This window comes from Haplochromis burtoni, unplaced genomic scaffold (genome assembly GCF_018398535.1).
Source record: "Haplochromis burtoni strain Fernald_Lab_line unplaced genomic scaffold, NCSU_Asbu1 Contig_840, whole genome shotgun sequence".
NCBI lineage: Eukaryota > Metazoa > Chordata > Actinopteri > Cichliformes > Cichlidae > Haplochromis > Haplochromis burtoni.
In genome coordinates, this window is record NW_024583201.1 from 74,330 (window position 1) to 95,533 (window position 21,204).

At 41.0% G+C, this 21,204-nt stretch overlaps 2 protein-coding genes across 3 annotated transcripts in view; one reads left to right on the plus strand and one right to left on the minus strand.

Moving 5' to 3' along the window:
* The first annotated feature begins 269 nt into the window (after positions 1-269).
* On the plus strand, positions 270-14,975 carry si:ch211-117c9.5 (sodium- and chloride-dependent creatine transporter 1). Its single transcript, XM_005950726.3, has 14 exons — positions 270-1,346; positions 2,649-2,945; positions 6,154-6,285; positions 6,368-6,704; positions 6,977-7,109; positions 8,252-8,386; positions 8,502-8,605; positions 11,430-11,554; positions 11,664-11,776; positions 12,571-12,711; positions 13,159-13,261; positions 13,350-13,450; positions 13,527-13,697; positions 13,919-14,975. The coding sequence occupies exons 1-14, from the start codon at positions 1,316-1,318 to the stop codon at positions 14,045-14,047; spliced, it is 2,052 nt and encodes a 683-aa protein (XP_005950788.1). The 5' UTR covers positions 270-1,315; the 3' UTR covers positions 14,048-14,975.
* Positions 14,976-15,059: 84 nt separating this feature from the next.
* si:ch211-117c9.2 (solute carrier family 26 member 6) overlaps positions 15,060-21,204 on the minus strand; it is a 31,008-nt gene continuing 24,863 nt past the window's right edge. The window contains exons 9-18 of one of the 2 annotated variants that reach the window (XR_006053340.1): positions 20,262-20,375; positions 19,753-19,830; positions 19,542-19,637; positions 19,330-19,436; positions 19,146-19,215; positions 17,647-17,739; positions 17,378-17,488; positions 16,976-17,284; positions 16,486-16,890; positions 15,060-16,361 (exon numbers count right to left, since the gene is read on the minus strand). Coding sequence is in view for 1 of the 2 variants with exons in the window: in XM_042215844.1 (XP_042071778.1) it covers positions 16,453-16,616; positions 16,836-16,890; positions 16,976-17,284; positions 17,378-17,488; positions 17,647-17,739; positions 19,146-19,215; positions 19,330-19,436; positions 19,542-19,637; positions 19,753-19,830; positions 20,262-20,375 (1,197 nt within the window). In the remaining variant the exon portion in view is untranslated. Of the gene's footprint in view, positions 16,891-16,975; positions 17,285-17,377; positions 17,489-17,646; positions 17,740-19,145; positions 19,216-19,329; positions 19,437-19,541; positions 19,638-19,752; positions 19,831-20,261; positions 20,376-21,204 lie in introns of both variants that reach the window. The other variant, XM_042215844.1, reaches the window with a different exon arrangement.

Consider the following 21,204-nt stretch of genomic DNA (forward strand, 5'->3'; position numbering starts at 1 on the left):
CGTCAGCGCATATGCGTTACTGACGTTGGGTGATGGAGGTTTCACATTGTAGGCGGACAGGTGCTGTACGTGTCTCAGAAAACTCCAATCGAAACTAACTGAAAACCAACAAGCCTCTTATTAAAACAGCAGCAATCTTCAGTCTTCATTCAAAGTTGTCATGCATTAAAATTTTTGCTCGCATGAATTAAAGCTCATATTTCTAAATGTGAAAAATAAATTAAAAACAAATCTCTGAATCTATATTTATCTTTGGGGTGTATTGAGATTTGTATCTTGGTAAGCAGATCCGTAACTACGCAGAAATACCTCTGACAGTGACAGTGAACGATAATCTGCAGACGATTACATAAAACTGAATTTCTAGAGAAATCTAAATGCGTAGGCTACCTCTGAGTGTGCACACACCTGAGAATTCTAGCGTTTTGACTGGCGTGCTGTAAACACGCACAGCTCGGCGGATCTCTGAACCACCTAAAACATTTTTACGTTTTTTTGTTTGTTTTTCTACACTGTCGTGGCGGATCTCCAAATGCTTGTGAAGACGCATCTACGTAATGGGTTCTGTTGCCCTGACTCCGGACTCACAGGCTCACGCTGCCGGGCTGACATGCCGTAGTAATGCTGTGCTGCTGATGCTGTGCACACCGCACTGGGCTCTCCTCAGCCAATCACGTCAGCTGACGGCGGGAGGAGGCGGGGGAAGCGTCGGTCACAGCTAACGGACCGCGGAGCAGGTCACATTCTTCGTCCGTCGAATTGCGGCATACCGTTCGGGATAATGGACTTGTAACTGGGCGATTTAAACACAAAAATCATTACCCTAAGGCGCAGTATAATTTTCATTTAGCTCTTATCCATGAGATTCTTCAGGCTTACCTTCAAGTGCTTCGTGGACTGCTTTTGAATCTCCTCCTGTCAACGGCTGAACTGACCGCGGCGCTTTGTGAAATTTTCCATCTCTTGGCTGAGCTGAGGGGTTCCAACGTGAAGCAATTGAAAAAAAAAACTGAGATTTTTTTTCAAGAAGGAGAAATAACAAACTCAGAAGATCAAAAAAGAAAAAAAAAAAGGAAAAAAAGAGACAACTGGAGCACTGAACAGTGTGGTTGCATCTCCCTGTCTGCCTCTCTGAGCCCGCCGGGTGCCTTTGGCCAAGCATTTAAAAACTTCAGCTGCCTCTGGCTAAATAAAAACAGCCAGCTTGCGCTTTTAAAAAATATAAATATATATATATATATATATATATATATACACATACATATATCTATCTATATATATATATATACATTTTTTTGTGCCGCCACTCAGCAGTATGTCACCTGAGTTGGAAGAGAACAGCCAAGGTGAGTATGACATACGACCTCCACTGCTTAAAAATGACTTCTTAGGTAGGGTACCATATGAGTCAGCCACTAGCTAAAAACATAAACACAAGTAGGTGAATTAAAGCATCCCTGCTTCTGCCACAGTTTTAACATTATTGGATGACGATAAAAGCTTCCACACACCAGCTGCGCTTAACCTGCTTCAAATCTATTATTTTACTGCATCATGCTTGTACAGAGAGGAAATATAAATAAACATGGGACCAGAAGCCAGTCATTTAAGGGTATTTGAGTCTCTAAGGCTACATCTCTAAGCCATTGTAGCCTTAGAGATGTTCACTGGTGGTGAATACAGAAGACCCTCATGTCAGGGTATAGTTATTCAGCGTTCAGCTTATGAATTTAATGTGCCTCAAGGATATGATGCAAAATACTTAGATCTGTGGTGAAGACAGACAGTGTATACCTGTGTTGCCCGCCAGGTGCCTTCTTGGCCAAGCATTTTAAAAACTTCAGCTGTCTCTGCATTATGTCCTTGAGGCATGGCCATTTTATTTAAGGGCAGATTTTTTCTTGACTGGAAGCTGTTCCTCACACAGATGATTCTTCAACCACAGAGCAACCTTAAAAGAGAGGTTGCTCTGTATATGCTCACATCCCTTACCTTCCCCACTCTTTTCTCATCCTCTGTTCACACACCCCCTCAAAACTGCTCTGATCTGGATTCAGCTGCCTTTGAATCCAGCAAAGAGCGGCTCACTCTAATATTGTGGAAAGACACTAAGAGCCACGTTGCATTTGTGTTTGAGTGGTGCATGAGAAAGAAGAAAAGCTTTGTAAGTAGCAGGGGAGCTTGAGCTGTACCTTGAGGCGGCTTTATGCCGTGTTGTACCGCAGCACGCTAATCAGTCTGTCTGTGAGACAGAGAGAATGAACATCGGGGGAGGTTGCAGTGATGACAGTATAACTGCAACTGGATGTGGGCAGTTTGCAAAAACAAATCTCATGTATGTGTATATTAAGATGTATTACGCTCCTGTTACCGCTGGGGGGGAAAGTACGTAATAACTGGCCAAGCTTGCATTGACTATTTTAATGAATGGAAAGCGTGCAGCCTCTCTTTCTCTCTATTCAGCACGAGTGTGGCCTAAGAGACCGGAGCTTGTCTGTCCCCAGTGCTGACGTGTGATGTAAAGATCTGAAACTGTATACTTGCCAGATGATGTGTTGTAATATTTTATGCTGTTGTTATATTAATGCCATTTAGTCATTTCCATATCTTTGTGCTTGTTTTTGAATCAACCCTGTTCTTCTGTCCAGGTGAAATCAGTGTTCCCCAGCTGGACGCAGGGATACTGTCTGAGGAGGAGGGCAGCGCATCAGCTCGCCCTCTGGTGCCTGTTCCTGGGGTGGGCTCAGGGTGCGATGACGGCGGAGGGGGTGGCCCAACGCAGACCCAGGACGATACTGCGGCTGGAAATGGGTCTGTAACAGTACCAGCAGCGGAGAGAGAAACCTGGACCAGACAAATGGACTTCATCATGTCCTGTGTGGGTTTTGCTGTTGGCTTGGGCAACGTGTGGCGGTTCCCTTACCTGTGCTACAAAAATGGAGGAGGTGAGCTCCCAGAGCACTGTGTAAATGTACTCTGAGTAAAATGTTAAGTGTGTATGACTGAGCAGCAGCATGGTGGCTCTGTGTTTAACACTGCTGCAGAGGGCAAGAAGGTTACAGGTCCAAACCTGCTGGTTGGCTTTCCGTATGCATTATCTTCCTAGCACAGATGAGAGACACGCATGTTTGGCTAATTAGCGATTCTAAATTGGTAGTAGATGTCTCTGTTGGACTGGCACCCTTTATCCTCCAACTGTTGTCTGGTGGGATAGGTTCCAGCCATAGCATAAAATGGATAAATGACTGGTATTAAAAGCTAAGGAAAAAAAGCTACCACTAAGAAAAAAGCTTCCATAAGAGAAAGTTAGGGTCTAGTTTGAATACATTGAAGCTCTTTTCTTTTAATGCATTCTTCATGGATGCATCATTTAAAATAACCAATTTAGGAGCTCCTTCACTTCACACTACTGGTGCCATCTGCAAAGATTATACCAAAATTATACCATGATAATTGCCCTTGTATAGCAAACAAAAGGTGGCTCAGCTATCAGCCCTGAGGGTCACAATGCTGGTGAAAAAGTCCACCATTTAGCCACGAAACCACCATGGGACTAAGTCCTTACTGACCTCTTTATAATTATTAAAATACTATGAATACAATATTCATCAACAAGAAATTCAACAATTTCCATGGTGATATGAATAAAGTATTTATCCATCTGTGTATCTATTTATAAAATATTATTTAATGCAAAAAAGATCACGAGTTACAATTAGCTTGGTATCAAAATGAAACGTCTATTTAAAAAAGAGATTCTGGGGAAAAAACAAAGTTTCTCAGTAATCCTTTAAAGTATGATCCTCTAACTGAACGATCATTCAGCAGTGAAAATAAACTCAGATAGGCAGAAGGACAACCGTGAAAGTCAATGCGATGAGATAAAGTTAGACAAAGCAGGGCCTGCGTGGCTGTGAACACGTAGCTCAAAAGCCATGCCCCATCATGTGATATCACCATATTTATTATAGCTGCCTGTTGCTTCATAGGCAGACTTAGGCCGAGCTGCACTACGATCTTCCTCTTCCTTATGTTGGCATATGATGTTATTTGAGCTGTTCCAAGTCCTCCTTTCATCTGTGCCAACTTTGTTCCCTCGTTACCTGACCTGACTGCAGGTTTTGGCCTAGACTTTTTCCTTATCTCTCTTATCTCTGCCCTACCCACTTTTCATTTTATTATGAGGTGTTTAGTTGAAGTAAAACTAAATGAGAGACTGTGTGTCTTAGTCCAGCCCTTTTTGTCTCCCATCTATGTGTCTTGTGACGAGTGGCTCTGATACCCACCTTCTGGTATCATATAACAATAGCCTGCCTCACACAGTCCACCCCCCTGTGTTCCTGCCCAGCGCTCATGAGACAAACAAAGGTGCTCTTTCCCACCCGCCTGCTGATAAGGAGGCATATGGATATGTCACACAATAACCGTCCTGTGACTGCGCCCCGTCCTTTCCCTCCGCGTCAGCGCAGTAACATCCGCTACAGTACTTCACTTTCCACCTTTGACCATCCCAGGGTACACCTTGTAACTCAACAAAAAGTATCAGATAAGAGCTGAGGCTTTAAGTGAGCACTGCTTGTTGGTGAAACAAGGACACGCTCCTCTGGAGACAATAACAGGTGAATACACTGTGAAAGCACAAAATTATTGCCCAGACAATCTCATCGATTTATTTGTAACCCAGCTGTTAGGCCTGATGTGTCCGGTTTAGCTATGATTAGAGAGGATTTACTTAAGCCAATTAAGGATGCAGTTGCGTGATGATTTGGCCAATTTGTTTGGGTATGTCAGCACAAGAATTTTCTCCACTCATTCCATTCAGTCGTCCTATCGCATCTTTCTCCCCTTCTCTCTCTTTTCCTCTTTCTGCATCTCTCTCAGTCTCCCACCCCTTTCTCTCTTAGACTCTCGCTCACGAATGTTTCCTTATATGGCTACAGCCCTCTCCTCTCAGAGAATCACATAAAGAAAAATGAAGCGGATGAGAGAGAAATTGTAAAGCATTTGCACAGCGAACCAGGTCAATGCCTTTGTGTGTCATTTTTGTTATTTGTTGAACCTCTGACACGTTGATGTCCCAATTTTTCTGCCAGCCTCTCCGGTAATCTGTCCATCTTTCCCTCCTTTCTTCTTGGCCTCTTTCTGCTCTGCGTCATAGCTGGTCATGTGACTCCACTCCCATCTGCACGCTGTGGTGGCATAACCGAGTTATGTTTATTACTATTCCACCCAAATCATTGCAGGTAGATACAGGGAAGTAAATTTCTTGTGCTGCCTTTTTTGCACCTTTTTGCTATGTTTTCTTCTTCCTCATCAGAGTAGGCTACAGTGTGAGAATTCAAAATGAAGTTATTTATAGAAAACACTTGCTCTGAGCCAGCTGCTGCCGATCAAAACAAAACAAGTCCTAGATGTCTCTATCAGGACTAATAATTCCCATCTGAGTCCACTGTCGTCTCACATTCCCATTTTTCTGTCTCCTCACCTTGCAGTTTTTGAGTTCAAGGACAAACTAGTGCAGTTGCCTCTGCACGCGGGAGACATTGTCTCCCACACTGACTTTCAGCGCAGCTTTTATCTGTGGGCTTGTCTGTCCTCCTCCCTGACTCCCCCCGTGTTCTGTGTTGCTTCTTCCTCCTTTTAACCGTTTCTTCTTGAGCTGAACGTTTAATTACGATGAGCCTTGTTGGTGTGTGTGCACATTCTTAAAGACATTAAATATGACTTTCATGTCACGTTTTCTGCCTGTTTCATTGTCACACATATTCAAAGAGCCTGAATTTGTTAATTCTGCAGTTGAAATTAGAATAAATTATAATATGAATTAGTTGAATTTAATGTTAATGATATAATTAGTTGAAGATTTGAAGATATTAATGAATAGCATTTAATTGTCTCTAAATATGCTTCCTAGCATAACGTCTGTGGGAGTGCGGCTTTGCTAATTTTCTTTTTCAAAGTCAGTCCTTGGTCTATTTACATTTTTAAACATGAAAAAATTAAGTAATGTATTTCTCCAAAGTTTCTCATAGTTGTTTAATTTAGCACATGAGGCATTCATTGTGTTTATTAAACAATATTAATATTACAATAGTACAGTATTGAACACTGTTTCTACATGCCCGTGATGAATATGAGTGCCGTGTGTTGCAGGGGTTTTCCTGATCCCTTACTTGTTGATTGTGTTCATCGGGGGCATCCCAGTTTTCTTCCTGGAGATTGCCCTGGGACAGTTCATGAAGCAGGGAGGGGTCTCTGCCTGGAACATCGCACCCCTCTTTAAAGGTACGTGCAACACATTTATCTGAAAAGCTATAAATCTAGCCACCATTTTTTGATTTAGAGCTCACCTCTCCTCCTCCATTAGGTCTGGGCTTGGCCTCAATGGTGATCGTGTTCTTCTGTAACACCTACTATATCATGATCCTGGTGTGGGGCCTCTACTTTCTCTTTCACTCTTTCACTAACCCACTGCCCTGGGCCACCTGCGGACACCCCTGGAACACCCCCAACTGTACACAGGACTTTCGACGCACCTGCCACAACCGCAGTACTGCCCAGCCTGCTCTACCATCGTCTGTCGCCACCAACTCCAGCCTCTTCTCCTCCGCATCTCCGCTGAACTTCTCCTCAGCCCAGCTCCTCCTCAATGGCAGCTGCATGGATGCTGAGGGCCTGCGTTCTCCTGTCATTGAGTTTTGGGAGTATGTCATCCCTTGATTAAGCAGGCTTACTGCAGTTTTTAAGTACATTTTTAAGGCTGTGCACACAGGGTTTTTTTTTACCAGTTGCAAAATGCATCTTATTTTAAGTTTTGCTGGCATTTATATGCCATTTGCAGGATGTATAAGGAAATATAGTTTCAATTGAAATCCAGCTGTGCACTTTATATTTGAACATTATTTACCTCATAGCTTTAAATGTCTTTGTTGTGTTTGGAAACAATGTTTTTCACATCTTTTGTTCTTTCTTCTAGACGTAAAGTGCTTCGTCTGTCTGGAGGGCTGCACGAGCCCGGTGATATAAGCTATGAGATGGTGCTGTGTCTTATAGCCACCTGGATCATTGTTTACTTCTGTATGTGGAAAGGAGTTAAATCTACTGGCAAGGTAAAGTATTTTCTGCCTGTGCAATACAAAATACATAATGTTACAGGGCTGAGTGCAGATTAATATTTATATCCGTTAGTATGCTGCACATAAAAGGCTGTCAGGGATCATGGAGTGCAGTCTAATGTTTGAACGGCTTCATGGAAAGATTTAAATAATTGCAGCATTTTTGCCCTTTGACCCCAAATCAGCTTTAGTGTAATGTGGGGATCAGTGTCTCGACTGAAACACAAATTACTCTAAATATATGCATACTTTTGTTCTTTTAAAAGTTAGTCATATTCTGTATATCTTTTCACACGGGCTGCAATCCCTAAATCTTTATTATGTAACACTCCGCATACAGACTGCTCAGCCTTCCGTTTTGTAAAAAAAAAAGCCCATTCCTCATTCTTTTGAATCTCCTTATGCTGTAGCATATTGAGATGTGTGTGTTTGCATACTTGTGTCTCCAGAGTAGCCAAAGCTCATAGAAAGAGGGGAAAAATAATGAAAGCCACTGAGCCAGCCAGCTATAAGCCGATTAGTAACTTTCCACCATGTTTGAAAGCTGGAAAGAGGCTTTTCTGTCCATGTTCTCCCCTAGATCAAGGCAAATATGTGCTTTCTCACTGCTTTGCTCTCACCATACTGAAGCTTGGACTTGATTTTTCTATAAGGTAGCAAGGTAGCAAGCTGTGACTTTCTCTGTATAATGTGACAAAGACTGCATTCTGAAAAGGACTGCCAAAACCCCCTGCTATTGCAGGAGGTTTACAAAATATCTGGCTTTCCATTTACAGGCTACCTTTTCTCCAAAGTAATATGACAGGCCTCATTACACATCTACTACAGGAAGGACCTAATGGGCTTCTACTTATGACACGAGTATTTGCAAAGCAGGTAATTGTTTAATCAAAGTGATAAAAACATGCTTAGTCCCAGCTAGATAAGCTGATGAACCATGTTGATAAGCATTAAGCATTTCCAGCTAACCTGTTCATTTAATATGAGGGGCCCAACTGTTTAGTTTTCTCCTTTCACTCAATGCAAGTTACTGCACAGTCTTCAAACTTGACCTCCCCACCCCAAGTATGTCCCAGAAATGTTCCTAAAAGTATTTAGAGGTGTGCTTAACAGGTCTTGTTTTTATCTCTCTGCAGGTTGTGTACTTCACAGCTCTCTTCCCTTACCTGGTTCTGGTTGTTCTTCTTGCCCATGGGGTCACTCTGCCTGGAGCATTGGATGGCATTGTTTATTACCTGAAACCAGACTGGTCCAAACTGGGAGAAGCACAGGTTTAACTTTTGCATAAGCTTTGCTTTGGATAAGAACTGTTCAAATGACATCTAAGAAATGTAAGTCAAAACAAATTTGGGGGGAAATTACTCACACGTGTCTTTTCTATAATAGGTGTGGATAGATGCCGGCACTCAGATTTTTTTCTCCTATGCCATCGGACTAGGTGCCCTGACTGCGCTGGGTAGCTACAATCGCTTCCATAACAACTGTTACCAGTGAGTTTATACACAACATAGAATCAGACGCTACTGTCACTGAAAGGGGGCCAAAATCAGCACAAAGTCATAGCCTGAATCTGCATTCTGCTTCATGTGACTGTGGACTTCAGTACTAAAATAAACCAAAAAAATGTATTTCCACTACAAATAGGCTTTCTTTCACTATACACCCAATGACAGGGAGAAGCGCAACCTCAGTCTGACCTTGCTAATGATCACATGAAGACCCAAAAAGATCTGAAACATTCCCTCACTTGCACTTTGAATGCTTTATTGTAAGATCTGATCTTTTCTCTGAACACCACTATGACTATTAGACTAAAACACTGTGCATTAGAAGTCTGATCGAAGATTCACAGTCATAAATAGTCGTAAATATATAAGAGATCTATTTTATCTTCAAGCAAACACCCCTTTATGCATTTCCAACAAATGTAGAATATCAAGTATGCACTCAATGAAAACTCTCACATGGCTTCAATGAAAGTTTTCATTGGTTTGTAAGCTTGCATATGTTTAGCCAGAAGAGACAGATACGTAAACCTATTAAGAGCCTTTTGAGGTATTTGGCTACACAGTAGTAACAAGGATTTTATTTTTGTAAATCTCAAGCACGTACTTATTTAGAGGGCACTTAACAGCATGGGCCACATTTTTTTCCTCTCTTGACCACAAGTTGAAAAATGAGTTCACATGAGAGCTTTTCAGCCCTGTTTCTTACACACATTAAAGTAGGCCCAGAAATAGATGGCAAGATTTCTATAAGCTATTCTTAGACTTCAGCATGTAGTATATTTTGCATCTGGGTTACAGATTTCTTGCTTTAAAAGTAAAGCAAACATAGCTTGATTAATGATCTGTTTAGGGATCAAACTATCAGCATCTCCACCTGTTGGTTCACCACTTATATGCCCCAAAGTGCACACACTGCCATAAGAGAATCTTTTACTGACTCAGGTGTGAATTGTTTAGAATATAGCAGTCAAAGGTCACAGTCCTTGTGACCTCGCAAAACATATTCCTGGCCATAATGCAATAATTCCTCTGCTGATTCATATAAACACAGCCTAAGAATGCTAGCTGTGCACAAAAACAGCCAAGTAGTGATGCAAGGAAGAATAACTGGATATTTCCATATATATCATTTAATATTTATGATCATTTGACATATCTCTTCAAGCCTAGACAGGAAAATGCAGTTTTATCGAGCAGTTTCTGGTGCCTAAGTTGCAAAGAAACAGCACACTGTTTTGCAGCAAAGTCCTGGTCCAACCAACCTTTTGGCTATGAGGGCAAAAACCTCACACATGCAAGGGGGTGAGAACCGGCCAGTGAAATTTGCCCCTGTAGTGATGCTGGCAATTATTTTATTTTTAGCCTGTGGCGATAACCTGTTCTGGATTGAGCTTGATAAACCACTTATTGAGCTTTTTTCAAAAGTTTAATCATTTACAAGCGTGCTACAGGTATAGATACAGGTATGTATTTTTTTTGCCTCGCTAGCCAACACAGGAATTTCAAAAACGGAAACAGAGTGAAGTCTTCAAGGGAAAAATTCATATAAAATAAAGAAATAACAGATATAAATGACAGACAAAATACAGTTTTTTTGAAAGTCCATCTATAAGTTGTGGAATATTAGGAAATGTAAATAAAGTTTTAGACATTTATCGTAGATAAAGTTAACATCACTTTTTAATAACCAAAAGATGAACAGTTCTAGTATTTTATAAAAAATAAGTAGTTTATTAGAGTGAGTGATTGGATCCTCTGAATATACTTACACAGTGTTTACACATAAATAGTAAGCTAAAAAACAAAAGTAAAGTTAGGCGTGGTTTTAGATAGATGGTAGCAGCTCTGTTATATTGAGTATAACTTTTTAAATTCAGCATTTAACAGCCATGTTTCCTGGTGTGTGATGACAGTTACAGCCTCAAAGAGCGGCTCCATAAAGAGCGGGCAGGGATAGCTCAGTAGGTAAAGCAGTTGCCCCGTGATCGGAAGGTCAGGGGTTCTAATCCCCTGAACGGCTACCCTGAGGTACCCTTGAGCAAGGCACCATGCCCACACGCTGCTCCCCAGGCGCTGCACTGGTGGCTGCCCACTGAGTGAATGGGTTAAATGCAGAGAAGAATTTCCCCACGGGGATCAATAAAAGTGTACATTATTATTATAACTTTAAGTTGTTTGAACAGGTAGGGTCTTATTACGGACTGCTTTCTTAAAACAAACTGTCATTCTGACTTGTTTTGATTGTTTACATCCACACACACGCTTTTGTGCGCTGCCTCAGATTCGTACAGATAGTGCTGACTGAATGGACTGAATTGCTGTTGAATGCATTTGTGTAACAGTGTTATAATAATCATCACAATGCAACTGCTGTTTGTACATTCTTCATATCAGTCAGCATTCTTGGTTAGACTTGTCAGAATAAACAAAGGAATCCTGCTCACCGTGTAGGCAGATAACAGAGACGTTGTTGACGTAATACTCATTCGAATCTCCTAACATCACTGCATCATAGATATCGGATATTTTCCTTTCATTCTGTATCATCCGTGACCTTGAGACAGGCTTCTTTGCTCTCTATTCTCCACCTGACAACTGCAAAGACAACATCTGCTTTTAGAGAAATTGCTATTGATCCCCAGTTTAGCTTCCCGGCCCATCTCTACTCTCTATGCCAGTGTTTGTCTTGAGTCTCTGACACAGGCCTTATGTTACAGCACAATATAATGCATCCTTCTATCTCATTTCATTTATTTTATGTGATAGTTGCCTTGTTTTTTTTCTTCTTCTCTGTATTTCTGTGTAGGGATGCATTTGTGCTCGCTCTCATCAACAGTGGAACCAGTTTCTTTGCCGGCTTTGTGGTATTCTCTGTGCTGGGTTTCATGGCTACAGAACAAGGAGTGGACATCAGTAAAGTAGCCGAGAGTGGTATGAATACACCTTCCCCCCTGAAACGCTGTGCAATTTGTATTAAGTAATAAGCATCACCAGTGAGAGCCACATGTCCACAGTGATGGCTCTGTTTCTTAATGTGCAGGTCCAGGCCTGGCCTTTATAGCCTATCCCAAGGCTGTGACTCTGATGCCTCTGGCACCGCTCTGGGCAGCACTTTTCTTCTTCATGTTACTCATACTGGGGCTGGACAGTCAGGTACTAATGACTGACTTTCCTTTATATCATAATTTTGGAGAAAGAACTCATCTTACACAAGATATATGCTAATTTTTACTTGAATCTTACGTGCTTTTATTTTTTGGTGTCAATCTAATTCCTTCTCTTTTTCTATCATTCTTCCATTCACCAAAGAGAGACAGAAACACCCTGAAAAACCAGTTTTAGGATTGCATTTCTCAGCTGCCTGTTTGTTGTGTGTCTGTTTGAGCCACTGCCTACATCCATTGTTTTACAGCCCAGGGATTCGTCAATGAGCTTCTGTGTGATTCACACAGAGAGCGTCTGTCTGCTCTCCATTCATTTACTCTCACTTTCAATTCTCTCCCTTTTCTTTCCCTTCTTTTTTTTTTAACTGGCATAGCCTATGAATATCCTGCCATCTCTGTTAAATAATGTAAAAATAGCTTCGCAGCTGTTATCTGCTCCACTCTTTATGGTTGCTGTAATATGTTTCGAAGAGATACGCATAAGCATTCTTTAACAGGGAGACGGCTCATGATAAAATGCTCACTTGCAAACTTTTAAGTGTCACTTCACTGCATCTGATGTACAACGATTGTCTGAAAGAGGAGTTTATAGAGTAGTTGGTGGGATGACACAGCGTCCACCTCTGTACTGGAAACAAGAACTAGCTCATTTCTGCACCTTTATGGATATTTTTGTGTGATATTTAATGTGTCTGTGATATCAGACAAAAATACTAACACACACAGAGTCGAAGAATTCTCATTCACTTTTGTTCCTCTACGTTCCCTCTTTTTCATTTCCAGTTTGTCGGGGTTGAGGGTTTGATAACGGGAATCATGGACATGCTGCCCCCAAAATCTGCCCTGGGCTCGCTTCGGCGAGAGGTAGTAGCTGCCATCTGCTGCATCATCTGCTTCCTCATTGACATGTCCATGGTTACTGAGGTAAAGTCAAATTTTTGACTAAATGTCATTTAGTTGTATTCTTCAGAATTAGGTATTTTTCTAGTTAGCTATTTGTAGATTACTAATTATTCTAATTAGGTAGATTTAATTTCTTACCAGTCTTGTAGTAAAGATAAGTGTCCTTTATGGAGCTTCTCAAGATTTGCATCATAACCTCCTTTTACTAATAATAAAATGTGCTTGTTGGAACTTGTAATTGGAACTGTAAACCACTCTTAGAAACCAACTGCTCACATATTGGCCCTTTTAGCCTTGTACCACTGCTGTGCTCCTAAATTTGTTAGAGTGAATGCATTCTGTCATTCAGACGTAGCTTTCACTTTAGATTTGTGGAAAGATTAACGGAAGGAACTGCATGTCTGAAATGGGTTATGAATTATTAAAAGGATGGTTCTGATGGTCTTCTGCTCTCACCGTTTCTATCAGGGAGGGATGTATGTCTTCCAGCTGTTTGACTACTACTCTGCCAGTGGCATCACATTGTTGTGGCAGGCCTTCTGGGAGTGTGTGGTGGTTGCATGGGTGTATGGTGAGACAGCGCTGCACAAACACAGCACAAATTATACAAACTGCACTGTCCAGGGCATTCTCACAACATCCTTACATTACCCTGTCAGGCGCAGACCGTTTCATGGACGATGTGGCTCGTATGATCGGCTATCAGCCCCTACCCTATATGAAGTGGTGTTGGTCCTACATCACACCTTTTGTCTGTGTGGTACGTGCTACTTCATTTTTTTTAAGTAAACTGTATCTGCAAGTGGAAAACTAGTAATATCTTGGCATTCATATAGGGAGTGTTCCTGTTCCACGTGGTTAACTACAAGCCCCTGACCTACAACACAGTGTACACATACCCCATCTGGGGTGAAGCACTTGGCTGGGCGCTGGCCCTATCCTCCATGCTCTGTATCCCTGTCACTGTTCTCTACAAACTACTGCGCTGCAAAGGATCTTTGCGGGAGGTCAGTGTTCATGGGTGCTGGCATGTCTGTTCACTTGCATTCTCCTGTTTCTGTTTACTTTTGATCAGTAGGAATGCGTCTCCTTGGATGTTGCCATCACTCATCTATGAGTTATTTGTTCAACTGATTTCCTCATTAATCATTAAAGAGGACTTATTGCAGAAAACTAAATTGTCGGTCCCGTCCCAAAAAAACCATCTCATTGTGTTTTTACTCTGTAGCGCTGGCAGCACCTAACCACACCAGTTTGGGGCAGACATCACCTGGAGTACCTGGCCCCTGAGAGTGAGGCCAAACTGCTGCCCCCTGCAGGAACCAAGGGGACGCTGCTCTTTGAGAGTGTCATCTGATGAGTTGAGCTCCACAGAACAAAAGGGTCATCTTTGACAGCAGCAGACACGTACATACACAAACAAACTTACAGATTAATTACACACCCTTCCACTTTAAAACTGTAAGAAAGACCTGGACAATGGACCAAAGATTAGATTGGAGAAAAACAACCATGTATTCATCACATGCTGATATACCCTCTGCTCTGTTTTTTGACTCTACCTCGCTGGCTTGCCCCTCTCTTTCTGTTCCACTCCTGCGTTTGTGCTGTTCTGTCCTGTATTGCTTTGTCTGTGTGATGTAGTTTGTAGTTTGCAATATCTTCCCTTTCCACGCCTTCCTGTCCACGTTTTAACAGCCTCACTCAACCCAAGCAGTCATGCCATCTTCAATGAGCATAAACTTAAAAGAGTCTGATGAGTTGTTTTAAAATTAAAGACCTCATATCTGCTGCTGATAATGCCACGGTCTGAATGCTTATGTGTGCAGATGCACGTATGCCTGTGCCCTTGTGTTTATAACCCATGTCCCGTGTGTGTGTGTGCGTGTCTGTGTGAACGGGTGTTGCGTTAGACCGTGGGCCACGGTCTGTGGCGATGGTATTTTCCATTTATATGTAACATTGCCTTCAGCCATTGTTTCCTGCCAACTGTTCTCTGTGAATTAACTGTACAAAAAAAAACTTCCATTAGTTAAAAACTAAAATTATCATGACAAGCAATGCACCACCAATTCCAGCTATGTATTATAAACTAACTTAAGTATCCAGTGTGTTGTACGGTCTGTGAATCAGTGTTAATATTTGGAGGGGATGATGATTATTATTTCCACGTGAAGAGAAGGAGAGAAACCTCTGGGTGAGCTGTTTAAAGAGCAGGAGGCTGGGATGACAGAGAATTGCTGTGACGCCTGATGAGATGCAATAAATGGCCAGATAAAGATGGATGTAATGTGTTTTTATGGGTCTTTATTTACATTCTCATTCATTTTTATTCAAATAAGATATGTACAGAAAGTACAGAAAAACAAAAAACAAACTCCATAGATGTTCAACAACTGAATGTTTTCAACATTTTAACCTTTGTGTTGTCCTTGGGACATTTTGTCCCTGTGGACCACAGGTGTATGGAAATCGGGACGATTGTTTAGTATGTAAAAGATGGATGAAGCCACTGTGATGTCATTCAGTGGTCTTTGGACTGTTTGTTTTATGAAGATAAATGTTTAACCTCAGTTTGCTGCTCCGTTTGGTCCCATTTCATTAACCCTCATAATGTCCTCCCAATTTCCATACACCTGTGGTCCTCAGGGACCACCGTTAGTTAACATCCAGGTAGTTAAAAAAATAGCTTAGACCTTTATCAGTGTTCCTGCAGGCTCATCATTTATTTTGTTAGCATCTCATTAATTAAGAGTCATAAACATGTCTATTATACAGTTTACACATAAATACACATTGTACGCTGTCTAAACATTTGTGCACTATCAAATACAGTTCCTACATTTTTGAAAGCTAAAAAGTAAAAGATGAGGGAAAAAAGCAGGCAGTTATCAGCACACAGACAGCAAATCATATTCTCGTTTAGCTTCTAAACAGGCGCACTGTTTAGCTTCTGATAGGAGCAATAGCAGATGACACGCAGCCCAAAAATAGAAGGGAGCTCAAGATGTCAGAGCAACCACACATGTAAATAATGACTGTAAATAGACACGCATTTTGCTACTCTAAAATGTAACAGCTACTACACAATGCATGCCATTCAGCTCATTACTGCGGGCTTTGGGAAGGGGTACTGTAAGAATTAAGGCTTTTGTGGGGGGGGGCACAGCTAAACAGTAACACTGTTCAGATTTTATTGATTATGCGTTGGAGACTTTTGGCTTTTGTTGTCTTTAAAAAATATCAACTGGTAGATGCACGCCTCTCACATATGAGTGTCCCTCTGGGGTCAACCTTTCTTTCTAACACTCTGCTCTCTCACACTGGCTATAAATACAGACTCCTATTAGTCCACTGTTACATTCTCCCACTAAAGCCCCGCCCCTTCCCTGTCCCTTGCATGCACCACAGTGTGAGAGAGCTGCAGTGACGTCTTGCTGTATATCTCATTAGAGGATATCATAAAAAGCCTGTTGCCACAGCAACCGCTCCCTATGTTTCCATAGCAACCGGGCGCCATGTCAAGGTGGTTCATTCTCCCTTTACTGAAAGGGGAGGAGACGATGGTGAGTGATGAAACAGAAAGCAGCCTGAAAAGAGGAGGAGGAAGAGGGCTAAATTTGAGTGAATCTGACCCCTGCTGGTCACATCTGGGTGTTGTGGGACACATCCTGAAAGAAATTGGAAGATCCAGAGCTCAATGTGTGAAAATATCTCAAAGAATGTATTTCTTCAATGGCAAGTGATAAATAAACAGAGAAGTCAAAAGTGTGATAAGTATTGATGGTGACCCACAAGCACAAAATAAGCCTTCCACTGTTTCTTGCGAATATAAAGCACTGCATCGTGGACGGTGATAAACAGCCGGCTCTTTGGGATGGAGGCTGAGAAGAAATCTGCTGCTTCCAGCTGTTCCACGACACAAGCTGTTTTACCACACATAAATGGAGAGAAATATGCATGACAATGAGAGAGCATATTGTAGTCATCTAAATAAATATTCATGTGTCATTGTCATCTGACAGGGAGTAGCAGGGCTCCACTGAGGCTATGACCTTGTCGCATTCATTATGTAAAGCTTCAGTGCCTTAATTCAGCATTAAGGAGAACCCTCTGTCTCTGTTTTTGTCCGATGTGTCCTTTACCTTGGCAGCCTGCTAAGTAGATGTCCAAATCAACTTCTCCAAAGTCCCTGAAAATCTGGGAGAAAAGGACAAATCTCACGTTAGTTCTCTCTTTGTCATTCGTTAGAAAAATGATAACATTTCAGCAGGCACACACATACATTTTTCAGTGTCTTCACAGTGACTGTGTCCACAAAGCTGGTTGTGGAAATGTCCAAGATGATGCTGTGCGTGCCCGATTCGCAGGCCTGTTTTTTCTCTTCATCGCCGTGCCGAGAAAACTCTGTGATGTGGTCAGAACCTGTGGCTGAGTCTGAATCTGACATGGTTATGTCAGGTTCATAAGCCAAGTTCATTTGGCCTTTATGAAGGCCATCTGTAGCTGTTTCTGTCATGCTAAAGGCCACACTATTCCCTTTTCTCTCTCCTTTTGTTCTTTCAGAGACATTTTCTATGTTCATCTGGGACTCCTTTAAAGAGAATGTGCAACTTAGTGACTAAAGATTCTGACTTACTGATATATTTTGGAAGAATTAGCAAAACCTTAATTTCAGATCTCATACTTGTTTTTTTGCCTCCTTCTTGGTTTTCTTTTTCTCTTTCTCTTGTCTACGCTTCTGCTTTGCATCTCGTTTCTTCTTTGCTGATAGCAGCTTCCCAATCTCGATTCCAGTCTGCAACAAGAGCCAAGCATCACATTAAAACAGAAAGAGGAGAGAAAGTGAGAAGAGTGAGAGAGATAGTGAAAGCAATTGAGGGTGCTGTAGAAAGCAGAGGCAGATTTCACACATACGCACACAGAGCACAGATTATTGAACACGCAACCACATACCTTCTCCTGCAGGACCTCCAAGAACATCTCGGCATTTGTGTAGTAGATAGTTGCAGATGAACGGAAGATTTTAATTCCAGGAATCTCTTTTGCCTGCATGAAATCACACATTAGAAGGTTTAAGAAACTCACACCCTGCTCTTATTTCATTTGCAGTTTCTGCTTTCCTCAGATGTTGTTTGACTAAACGGAGCTCCTCTACCACTTAATGATTGTAAGTAGATGTAGCCTTACTCACAGTGCCCCACTACCAGGGTAAATCAAAACAAATTAGCATCTAGAGAAGGTCGTTGCACACTTGCCACCTTACTGCAATCGGTGTAAATGGAAAGGGAACAACCTAATTTAGTTAAAACTAAAAGTCTGCAATTCTGTGAAGCTGTGATTACAGCTCCAGGAGGAAGACATTTAGGAAAAAAATCTGAATGTTTAAACAAACATGCCAAGGTTTACTCTTGTTTTTTTGTCTAGGAAACCCTTTAATACAGAAGTGCTTAACAAACATGTTTGACCACCTGTCATAAAAACAAGAAAATTAAAATATTTTAAAATTTGGCAAAAGCTTGTTTGACACTAAAAGTTAACCAAGCACAACATTCAAAACTAACATGTCAAAGGATGCAACTAAGTAGCTGCAATTTGGCATATTAATAAAAAAATAATGCACTGGACTATTTTTGCTGCTTTTTTGGTTAAACAGTCAATTTGAAAAATCATGGATAACAACAATAATTATATTTAAGCATTAAAAATATGTTTTTGATTGAACAGCTTGGATTACAGAAACGTAACGACAGATTCTAGCCCCACTATTACTTTAAGGCATAAACACTGAGTGGTGGTCCAACAAACTTGTTGAGCACTCTGTTTGATTGATTGATTGATTGATTGATTGATTGATTGAATCTTTATTTTGAACATGTTGAAAAAGTATAAAAAAATAGAATTAAAAGAGACAAATGAACAAAGCAAATAAAAGGAAAACGAGCAACCACAACTCCAAATAACGTCCATGTTCAAAAAGGAGCAGGAAGAAGCATAAGCTTATTTAATCCCACCCCTTTTCCACTATCTAGTATCAATAGACTACAGAAATACCTCCTTGCAATTACATTATATGTTATGTGTAAATTTTTTTTAAATATATACACATATATGTTTCTATCTATCCATACATACGTATATACACACATACGCACATATACACATTTTCAATAACCCCATTAACACCTCAAGGATACACAGCCTACAATTATATATATATATATATATATGACGCGTTCATGCATCAGTCTAGTGGTGTCTTTCATTTCAACTAGTAGCCTTTCAGTCGCTTCCTTAAAGTTGATATTAGTTTAACTAGTGGAGAAGTGGAGAATTCTAAAACTCAGATTTTTAAAAATTTACCACTATATGCATGGTTAATTTCCTCAAGTAATATATTTATTGTTGTTATTAGAATTTGGGCCAGCTTAAACTTTATTTTATATTTAATTTACCTCCTTGTAGGTGTCTGTGTCCAGATAAAGTTCAGTGCCTGGTAAGTTGCCCAAGATTGAGTAACGTGGTCTGAAAGGCATTAAAAATGTCAAAATTACACCAACAATTTCCCTGCATCTCATTTAAGTACCTCATCGTGATTGCATAGACATTACTAATTAATAATTAGAGTTGTGTAGTTACAGTTGTGTTCTGAAGATGAAAGTAAGCATGGAAAACGCAACGGAGACAGCCAGGCCCAGGTCCAAGTTGAGCACGATGGTGCTTATGAATGTTACAAGCCACACCAGCTAGAGGGCGGTATGAACACGAAACGTTAACAAGGTCCACGGTGCCACAAAGGTCACACAGTATTCAGCTGAGCAGAGTGCCTGCTAAAGAGGATTAAGTCTTACCAAGTCAACCTTGTTGGTCTTCCACAGCAAAGAGACATCCATAAACTGCTTAAACATTCCTTTCAAGTTCACAAACACGATTGTGGATAAGACGGCCTGAGGAGCAAACACAGACACTGAAATCACGCATACCCATAAGCTCACCGGCTCAGAAACTGCCAGGAGGGATGGCGATCATTAGCAAGAAATGGCTCAGGAAGGAGAGTGTTACCTTGGGGAGATCTTCAAAGAGAGGACCTATTTTCAAAACTGTGATCAGCACAATGATGGAGGAAATCACCCCCGCAACCTTCCAAACACACACACACACACACACACACACACACACACACACACACACACACACAATAAATGTTCTCAAGATGACCATAAAAATCAGGTGTAATTTGTTGTAAATGTCTGTGCAAATGATTCAGCCAGTCCAGAAGTTTTCCTTCTTACCCTTCAATGTAAAATCATCATGAAGGCAGATGACCCTCAATCCATGACCCGAGGGTCTCTAATGACTTACCTGCCATACGTCTGTGTGTGTTAACAGTTTAAATGGATGTGTTTAAAATCTTATGTTTGTCACATCAAATACTGATTTTTTTTCCTGTATATTTGAAGATTAATTTATAAAAAAACTGTTCTTCCTCATCCTTTTTTCTTATTTTAGTGCCTGAATCGTTTGCACAGTTGCAGTTTGTGCTGTTCGATCACAGAAGTAGTTGTTTTTACTTGTGTCTTGCCCCCTGTGCTCTCCTGGACAAGACTCCGTGACAACGAGGAAGTTACAGAGTAACAATGAAAAAATCCACCAATAGTGTTACTGAGACCCAACGCGACGAGCTCCTGGAAAGACAAAAGGCAGACAAGACGCAACACTTTGGTTAATGGTATTGATGTGACTTCAGGTCAGCACAACTTTTGGGTCAATGACATCAGTGCACTCCTTATTAATTTTTTTGATCAGGCCAGCACGTCACTGCCACGCTGAGAGACGTGGTCGCAGTAGTTAAGATTCCTGATTGCAAAAAAGTGTGTTGGGTGTTAATTTTTTAGCAGTCTCGCCCTTAGAGCATTTGACTGTTCACACATTGCCTCTGATCCCAGTTAAATAGCTCTGCACGTGTGTCAAAGTGTGCAAACAACAGAATGATTTTTAATCAGTGATGGGAATAACGGCGTTACAAGTAACGGCGTTACTTTTTTCAGTAATGAGTAATCTAACTAATTACTATTCCTATCGTTACAACGCCGTTACAGTTACTAACAAGAAAAATAGTCCGTTACTATTTTTCAACAAACAGACGGTTGAAGCTGTGTTCAGCTTACCGCATCTTATATCAGTTGCATGGAAGTAGCTGACTATGTAAATAATGTGGACGCTACAGCTTTAAGCAGCTGCGCGCTCTGCAACAGGGCTCACTTAACACCCAAAGAGCCATTCGGAACCGGGTTCCACGCAAAAGAAAACACTTTTTAACATCTAAAATGAAGATAATACTGTATATATTGTTTTTTACATTTATGCTTTGTGTGAACAACTAAGGTGTGTTCCTTATGAAATCCATGAAGTGCTACAGAGAAAATTACATTTTATTTATGTAATTAACACATTTTGAACTCTTAAAGAAATATAACAAAAGGAAAGACACCCAGCTGAACTAAAATGATCCAG